Source organism: Carcharodon carcharias, chromosome 20 (assembly GCF_017639515.1).
Source record: "Carcharodon carcharias isolate sCarCar2 chromosome 20, sCarCar2.pri, whole genome shotgun sequence".
NCBI lineage: Eukaryota > Metazoa > Chordata > Chondrichthyes > Lamniformes > Lamnidae > Carcharodon > Carcharodon carcharias.
The window spans coordinates 113189926-113199385 of NC_054486.1; the positions used below are offsets into that span (position 1 = coordinate 113189926).

At 46.2% G+C, this 9460-nt stretch overlaps 1 protein-coding gene across 1 annotated transcript; it reads left to right on the forward strand.

Annotated features, from left to right (window-relative positions):
* The first annotated feature begins 1293 nt into the window (after positions 1-1293).
* On the forward strand, positions 1294-3592 carry LOC121292389 (basic proline-rich protein-like). Its single transcript, XM_041214239.1, has 4 exons — positions 1294-1332; positions 1799-1854; positions 2299-2466; positions 2797-3592. The coding sequence occupies exons 1-4, from the start codon at positions 1294-1296 to the stop codon at positions 3590-3592; spliced, it is 1059 nt and encodes a 352-aa protein (XP_041070173.1).
* Positions 3593-9460: the final 5868 nt, after the last annotated feature.

The window sequence follows — 9460 nt, forward strand, 5'->3', positions numbered from 1 at the left end:
AACTCTAAATCCTAATCCTAAACAATAACTCTATATCCTATTATTAGACACCCACCCCAAATCCTAATTCCTAAACAATAACCTGTTATGATCTTAGCTGATTTTGCTGCTGGACATGTCAGATTCCAGAATGCAACCTGGTTTGATAGATCCGAACTTTTAGTCCTGAATCCCCCGGTTGGCATGCGAGGGTGATCCCCACTCCCCAACGCCTAAAATGACATCGGGTGTGTGTCCCGAACTGTCAAAGGCCTATTAAGGCCATTTAACAACCAGCTGAAAGAATTAACAGGACTGCCCGTCCAACCTTAAGGTTGGGAGGCAGGCGAAGAGCCCAGGCGGCCTTCTCATTTATCATGAAACCTCATCCACCAGTGGGATGAGGTTTCATGAAGGGTTTATAAATCAATAAAAATTTTTATTAACATTCATTGACATGTCCCAGCTCATGTGACACTGTCTGAATAATTTTTTCTATTTATTTTTAGGTTTCCATAATGAAAATAATCTCCCTGAGGCAGCTCCATGCCTCAGAGAGATTTCTGTGTCCTTCTATGCGATAGAGCGCAGGCCCTGACTCTCCCTCCCCTTCCACCCGCACAGGGAGCACTCAGCACCCGTAAAAATCCTGTGTTCAGCCAACCACTGGCCGCTCCTGCCCAGCCTGCCCCACAGGGAGAAAATTCTCCCCTTAGTTTTGTTTCGAAACTGTAGAGAGAAGTTACTGAACAGATTCACAGGAGTCTGCTGATAACTTTTAACAAAAGAATAAAACATTCATTTAGCAAGAAAAATTAACTCTAGTACAGTAGACAAAAAGGTTGGAAAGATGTCAATATGAACACCAGTAAATGACTGAAATCACACTATTCCTTTGCCTCAACTATAACTTTACAGAATCATACAAATTCGTAAAGGTAACACAATTTACAATCTGTATTTTATACTCTAATATTCACAGGAATTATACAGTACATGTAAACTTACAGGCGAACTGTTATCAGACACACTACACTCCAAAGGCAGGTGCCAAATGCCACCAAAGCCATGTCTATGGATTTCTCATCATCCTTCCCCCCACCAGCAGCACCACTCCCCACCCCCACCGCCCACCCCACAGATGCTTGTCACACCATGAGACACCTGTTTTTCTCACAAGGGCTTGCAAATGACGCTTTCACTCGGGTGTCTTCAACAAGGACCTACCTCCAGGGTTTCAATCTCCCCCTCCAATTTTCTTTTCCCCTGGATCGCTAAGTGCTTTCAAACTTCAGCTTCCATGCACACTCTGAAATGTTCAGCCACGCCGAGCAGAATGCCCCTGCTGCAAAGGTAAGGAGTCACCAGCCTTCCCGGTCACCTGATCTTATTTTCACGCTGTTTCACTTTCTTCCTCTTTTCTCTTCTGCGCAGAGCTGGCTTCCTGATCTGAAGACATGAAAAATAATGAACTGCGCATGTGCACAGGGCCGTCTCGTGACATGGAAACAGGAAAATACCCGCAACTGTGCATGTGTGGCCAATGTACAGCTAGCACCTGTGCAGAGACCACCGAGGCCAGTGAGAACTGTAGTTCCCAAACTCCAAGGTCCTGGTGTCTGATTTAAAGTTTTCCCTCTTTTCTCTTTAGAATTCATCACACCTTCACTCTCGAAAGAAAGAAAGTTTCACAACAGCACAGGTTTCTTTCCAATAGCCTTAAATCCTCTTTACAAGAACTTAACATCATGACCTTCCAAAAAATAGCTTATTGCATTCTATACAAATAAACTTTTCATTTTGTTTCACAACTACACAGATCATATTGTACAACTGCAAAGGTTTAACCAAAAGAAAAGGCAAGAAATGTAACCAGTAAGATTAGACCAATTGTCCTTTTCATTACTGTAGGTGTAATTCCATCTGCAAGCTCACTTTCTGAACTCACGTGGGGTAAGTTCTTATTTCGAGACAAGGTCAAAATGGCATCTTAGTACATTAACAAACCATTTCTCCTCTGATCGAAATCTCTTTCAGCCCGTTTCAATAATATTATTGAGATGCTTTTTATGTTCACGCAGAAGGTGTCATAATCCTGCTTGGTTTGATCTTTGAATATTTTACTATCTTGCCGTTTCTCCTACTTCCATTTCAAATGGGTCTTTTTCATTATCTTTGAGCAGCATCAATCACTTCCTCCCTCTGGAGTTTAATGGTAAGTTCTAACCCTTCAATTCAATAAGCCACGAGCTATATCCTTCCACTCCTCTGTAGGTTTTGAATGCTCTGTTGCAAACTGTACACTTGCCTGAATTCCAGTTCCTGTTTCATGTGTGTGAGCAACGGCAACGGCAACGGCAAAGGCAACGGCAACGGCAACGGCAAAGGCAACGGCAACGGCAACGGCAAAGGCAACGGCAACGGCAACGGCAACGGCAAAGGCAACGGCAACGGCAACGGCAACGGCAACGGCAAAGGCAAGGGCCTGTGAATCAAGGTCTCTGGACATTGACCCTTCTTGATTGTTTTTTAGTCTCTGTCCTTTTTGTTGTCAGTTCTTAATTTCTAATCCAGCAGGTGCTTCAGCTGCTTCCGTAACTCCCATAACCGAGTCCTGGAAACTAGAAAATCCCGACATTGCACATGGGCATGAATCCAGAAAACGAAAACAAAAACATTTTTTTCATTCATGGGACATGGGCGTCGCTGTGACTGGGTGAAAATTATTGCCCGTCCCTAATTGCCCCTTGAGCAGGTAGTTGTGAGCTGCTTTCTTCAACCGCCGCAGTCCATGGGCAGGTTTTTCTGATTGGCAAGTGGGGGTGGGGCCGCTCGCGTGTGTCCCTCCGTCACCCCGCATCAGGCCCAGAGCCCCCAGGCCCAGAGCCCAGGCCCAGAGCCCAGGCCCAGAGCCCCCAGGCCCAGACCCCAGGCCCAGACCCCAGGCCCAGAGCCCCCAGGCCCAGACCCCAGGCCCAGACCCCAGGCCCAGAGCCCCCAGGCCCAGACCCCAGGCCCAGAGCCCCCAGGCCCAGAGCCCCCAGGCCCGGACCCCCCAGGCCCGGACCCCAGGCCCGGACCCCCCAGGCCCAGACCCCAGGCCCAGAGCCCAGGCCCAGACCCCCCAGGCCCAGAGCCCAGGCCCAGAGCCCAGGCCCGGACCCCCCAGGCCCAGACCCCAGGCCCAGACCCCCCAGGCCCAGACCCCAGGCCCAGAGCCCAGGCCCAGACCCCCCAGGCCCAGAGCCCAGGCCCAGAGCCCCCAGGCCCGGACCCCCCAGGCCCAGACCCCAGGCCCAGACCCCCCAGGCCCGGACCCCAGGCCCAGACCCCCCAGGCCCGGACCCCAGGCCCAGAGCCCCCAGGCCCGGACCCCCCAGGCCCGGACCCCAGGCCCAGAGTCCCCAGGCCCGGACCCCAGGCCCAGACCCCCCAGGCCCGGACCCCAGGCCCAGAGCCCCCAGGCCCGGACCCCAGGCCCAGACCCCCCAGGCCCGGACCCCAGGCCCAGAGCCCCCAGGCCCGGACCGCAGGCCCAGAGCCCCCAGACCCGGACCCCCCGGCCCAGAGCCCCCAGGCCCGGAGCCCAGGCCGGGCCTCAGAGAAAGCATGAAACCTCTGCAAGGGCGGGATGAGGCTTCATGAGGGCTTTTAAATGTTTATCAAATGTTTAAATAAAAGGTAAGGACATGTCCCAACCCAGGTGACAGTGTCACATGAGGGGACATGTCAGGGAAATTTTTTTATCCAGACTTTATCCTGACAATATCCAGGCTTGGGCTGACAAGTGGCAACATTCTCACCACACAAGTGTCAGGTAATGACCATCCCCAACAAGAGAGAATCCAATCATTGCCCCTTGACATTCAATGACATCACCATCACTGAATCCCCCACTATCAACATCCTGGGGATTACCATTGACCAGAAACTGAACTGGACTAGCCATATAAATACTGTGGCTACAAGAGCAGGTCAGAGGCTGGGAATAGTGAGACGAGTAACTCACCTCCTGACTCCCCAAAGCCTGTCCGCCACCTATAGGGCACAAGTCAGGAATGTGATGGAATACTCCCCTCTTGCCTGGATGAGTTCAGCTCCCACAACACTTGAGAAGCCTGAAAACATCCAGCACAAAGCAGCCCACTTGATTGGCACAACATCCACAAACATTCACTCCCTCCACCACCAACACACAGTAGCAGCAGTGTGTGTACCATCTACAGGATGCACTGCAGGGATTCACCAAGGCTCCTTAGACAGCATCTTCCAAACCCACGACCACTACCATCTAGAAGGACAAGGGCAGCAGACACATGGGAACACCTCCACCTGGAAGTTCCCCTCCAAGCCACTCACCATCCTGACTTGGAAATATATCGCCGTTCCTTCACTGTTGCTGGGTCAAAATCCTGGAACTCCCTTCCTAACAGCACTGTGGGTGTACCTACACCACATGGACTGCAGCGGTTCAAGAAGGCAGCTCACCCCCACCTGCTCAAGGGCAACTAGGGATTGGCAATAAATTCTGGCCCAGCCACCACTGCCCACATCCCATTGTTATGATCCCAGCTGATGTTACTACTGGAGAAGCCAGATCCCAGGGTGGAACTTGGCTTGATAGATTCTAACCTTTATTTTTTGTGTCAATACGTGTGGCTACTGAACAGTCACTGGAGTCAGCTGATGAACTTTTAGCAAAAGAATAAAACATGTATTAAACAAGAAAAGATGAACTAAATTACAATACACCTTCACCCACACCTATTCCTTTACAGACATATCCAGATTTGTAAGGATAACACAAGTTAGAAAAGCTATCTTACACCCTTATTTTCACAGTAGGTACACAGTCCATATAGCCCAATAGTTGACCCGTGGTCACACACACCATGCTCTGAAACCAAGTGACAGATGCCCTCCAATCAGATGCTATGGATCTCTCCTCAACTCCCCCACCCCCCCACCCCCACCAGAAGCTTGACACACTGTGAGCCAACCAGTCTCACTGAACTCCATCTTTCACATAAGGGTTTCCGATCTCCATTTTTGAAGAACCCATGTTGGAATCTTCTCCCAAACTTACACTTTCTTTCAGACACCTTCCACAAGGGTTCACCTCCAGGGTTTCAAACTCTCCTTCCGATATTCCTCTCCCCTGGGTCACCACATGAATTCAAGCTTCCTTCTAAGCGCTCTCTCTCAAATGCTCAGCTGTGCCATCAGAACACCACTGTTTCACATGCCCACAGTTACAGACCTTCAGCTATCTCCTTGGATTTTCTGGCTCCTCACAAACCTATATTGCTTTAAATCTACATTTAAAATTCTCTTTGTGGTATTCAGTTAGACTCTAGTTTTCATCATACATGGACACCAATATGTGATATTTAAAAATGAAGTTCAGTGCAATTAAGATAATTCATCAGAAGGCAGTTAAAACATGTAACCTGATAGGAAACAATGTGATCAGAGTGTAGCCAATAACCCTGTAAAAAGATATGAATGTGTTACAAAGGACTAGCAAGATACAAGACTAGAAAAACCATGGTCACGGTTGTTGGAGTTAGTGTCCTAGAGCATAGCAACCATTATGAGGATTGATTAGAAATGCAAGTGAATTCCTGACGGTTCCTGTTTATTTCTCTTTTGAAGTAGTATCTGGTCATCCTTTCGAAGCATTTCCCCTTCTGATGATTACAATGGGATGTAATTAAAGTTCAGTTCATTTCATATTTTTTGAATGGTGTCCTGAGCAGCACAAATGTTTCTCTTGCATAATTCAAACATTTTCAGCACACAATATTTTTATTTTACATTCATGGTGTTGGGAAATAGAGATTGTTTAAGTATATTTGTCTTTGAAATAATAACAGAAAATGCTAGAAAAACCCAGCAGGTCTGAAGAAGAGTCATATGGACTCGAAATGTTCAATGTTAACTCTATTTCTATCTCCACAGATGCTGCCTGATCTGCTGAGTTTTTCCAGCATTTTCTATTTTTATTTTAGATTTCCAGCATCTGCAGTATTTTGCTTCTATCTTATATCTGTGTATTTGTGTGTGTAAGGAATAAGCTGTAGCTTTAAGTTTAATTTATATTTTTTCTATTTGTGAGTTAAAAAAGTGAAACCTGGGATCTAGTTTCATTTTTGAGTGGAGACAGCAGGTCTAAGCTGTTTTTTAGTTCAGTTGAAGCCAGGATTCCAGAGAGGCTGGGCACAGCAGAGGGAACTGCAGAGAGAATAGATTTCCCCTAAAAACTAAAGGAGAAGGTCCCAGAAAGCAGGGAGCAGGTCCTAAAGGAAAAAGGAAAGTCCCGAGAAGACCTTTAAGTCAAAGGAAGGACGGCGATTAGGATAAGGTCCTGTTAATTGAAGTTATAAGTAAGGGGCAGAGAGAAAGGCTCCAAGCTAAAAGACAGAAGGCTTCTAAATCTACAACCGTGACCATGGTTTTTCTAGTCTTGTATCTTGCTAGTCCTTTGTAACACATTCATATCTTTTTACAGGGTTATTGGCTACACTCTGATCACATTGTTTCCTATCAGGTTACATGTTTTAACTGCCACCTGATGAATTATCTTAATTGCACTGAACTTCATTTTTAAGTATCACATATTGGTGTCCATGTATGATGAAAACTAGAGTCTAACTGAATACCACAAAGAGAATATTGCTTCAATGTACACAATGTTGTCTTGGTTATATCTATTTGATATATTCTATCAAACAATGAAACAAATTTGAATATCCTTCACTCTAACGTTCATATGAGATCAATTTTAAACTTAACCACTAAAGTCTCTCCAGTATTGAAAAAGTACTCCTACCCATGCAGCAACACTGAAGGCTGAGCACACTTCCAGCTCAATTACATTTCAAGATAATGGGCAGAAATTTCCCCCGTTTGGGAGGGTTGTGTGGGGGCGGGCAGGGAGTGGGGACAAGCCCAATTGGCACCCCCGATTGGGGATGCACACGCCATTTTACATGGGTGGGCCAATTAAGGTGCTGAGCGCTCTCCATGCGGGTAGGGGTGGTGGATTCCCTGAGTTGGGAGTACACGCTATCGTGCATGCGTGTGTGAAAGAGTGCAGAAATCTCCCCGAGGCACAGAGCTACCTCAGATAGGTTAAATTCAGAATGTAAGATTTTATTCAAGCTAGAAAAAATTATTTAGACATGTCCCCTCACGTGACAGCCTCACATGAGCTGGGACACATTCATCAAATGTTTGAATCTTCTTTATTTAATTAATAAACCCTTCATGAAACACTATCCCGCCCGTGGATGAGGTTTCATGATAAATGCGAAGGCCGCCTGGGCTCTTCGCCTGCCCGACAACCTTAAGGTTGGACGGGCAGCTCAGGTTATTGTTTTAATTGATATTTAAATGGCCTTAATAGGCCTTTGTTGTTCAGTGGGTACGCAACCGACTCAGCTGCATACCTGCCGAACTGAAACTCTAACTGGCGCGTGCTGACATTGGGACACACACCCAATGTCACCATGCATCACCTTATGTGTCGGTGAGTGGGCCCCACCACTGCTTGCTGACCCAAAAATTCTTCCCAATGTCACACGCGTGACACAGTTGCAGAGCTGGGTAGAGACCAAGAAATTATTCAAGGTGTCAGGCTGTTAACTCTGTTTCTCTCTCCACAGATGCTGCCTGACCTGCTGAGTATTTCTAGCATTTTCTGTATTTATTTTTGATTTCCAGTTTCAGCACTATTTTGTTTTGGTGTTTGATTCAAATCTACCTGGTCAGGTCCCTTTTCAACTGATTGAAATTAGCTCTCCTCTAGTTGAATATTTTTACATTTGATTTTGCATTTTTCTTTTAAGTCCAAATCATTGATGTAAACCACAAACAGCAAGGGCCCCAGCACCAAGCCCTGCGGAACCCCACTGGAAACAGACTCCCTGTCACAGAAACATCCCTCTGCCATCACCCACCTCTGGATTACTAGTCCAGTGATATTGCCTCTACACTACCATTGGCACTCCCTCGGTTCAGGATGCTTATCCATCTCTGATTTTCATCTTTTCACCATCTGATTTGGTTTCCTTTTTCCTAAATGAATTTGTTTTCCACCATGGTTGATGAGGCCTTTGACTCTATTTCTGCTTTCACCCATTCCCCTCCCCCCAGGAACCACGATAGGATTCTTCACCTTCCACCCCAACAGTCTCCACATTCATTGGATCATCTTCCACCATTTCCATCACCTCTGGCGTGATGCCACCACCAAACCTATCTCCCTCTGCCCTCTCAGCATTCTGAGTGATTGTTTCCTCCCTGACACCCTGGTACACTCCTCAGTCACCCCCAACAATCCTCCCCTTATCCACAGCACTTTTCCATGCAAGCAGAGGAGATGCAACACCTGTCCTCTTACTTCCTCCCTTCTCACTGCCCAAGGCCCAGGTACTCCTTTCAGGTGAAACAGTGATTTATTTGTATTTCTTTCAATTTACTGCAATGTATTCTGTAATCACAATGCAGTGTCCTCTATGTAGGGGACACAATGCACAGATTGGCTAATTGCTTTGTGGGACACCTCCATTCAGTGCATAAATGTGACCGAGTTTCTGGTCACTTGTCATTTTTATTCTACTCCCCATTTCCACTCTGATCTCTCTGTCCTCAGGCTTTTATACTGTTCCAATGAAACTCGAGGAATAGCACCTCACCTTTTGTTTAGAAACTTGACAGCCTCCCAGACTCAATTTTGTGTTCAACAATTTCAGGTGATAACCTGTTCCCACAGTTTCCAGACAGCAGTTGTTGGTGATGTCTCCGCGATTCCAATTTACACCTCCTTTAGACTCTTCTGTTGTTTCTTTACTCATCCAATTAACTTCTCCTTTTGCCTTGCACCATCAACACCTTCTGTCAGTAATGGAATGGGTTGATGAGGGTAATGTGTTTAATATTATGTATGTGGAGTTTCAAAAGATGTTTGATAAATTATCCTATAACAGGTTAAAGGGACACTGACAGAATGGGTAAAAAGTTGGTTAGAGGACAGAAAGCAGAGATTAGTGATAAATGGTTATTTTTCAGACTGGAGGGAGGTAAACCCAGGGGTCAGCATTAAGGCCATTGCTCATTCTTCTATATATTAATAACCTGGACTAGGCTCTGCAGAGCATCATCTTAATGTTTGCAGATGATACAAAACTTGGAAATGTAGGAAACAGTGAGGATAAGACAGACTTCAGGAGGATATACATAGACAGAATGGTGAAATGGGCAGACACATGGAAGATGATGTTTAATTTAATGAAATTTTGGTAGGAAGAACGAGGAGAAAAAATATAAAATAAAGGGAACAGTTCTAAAGGGGAGGGGGGTGCAGGAGCAGAGAAACCTGGATAATAGATGCACAAATCATTGAAGATGGCAGGACAAGTTGCAAAGTCTGTTAAAAAGGAATATGGGATCTTGGGCTTTATTAACAGAGGAATAGAAT

Excerpts from the sequence above, each read along its gene's own strand:
- LOC121292389 (XM_041214239.1), top strand. The coding sequence starts at position 1,294 with ATGTTCAGCCACGCCGAGCAGAATGCCCCTGCTGCAAAG. Across the intron at positions 1,333-1,798 it reads AGAATGCCCCTGCTGCAAAG|ATCATATTGTACAACTGCAA; the intron begins GTAAGGAGTCAC and ends ACAACTACACAG. Across the intron at positions 1,855-2,298 it reads AAAGGCAAGAAATGTAACCA|TTCCTGTTTCATGTGTGTGA; the intron begins GTAAGATTAGAC and ends CCTGAATTCCAG.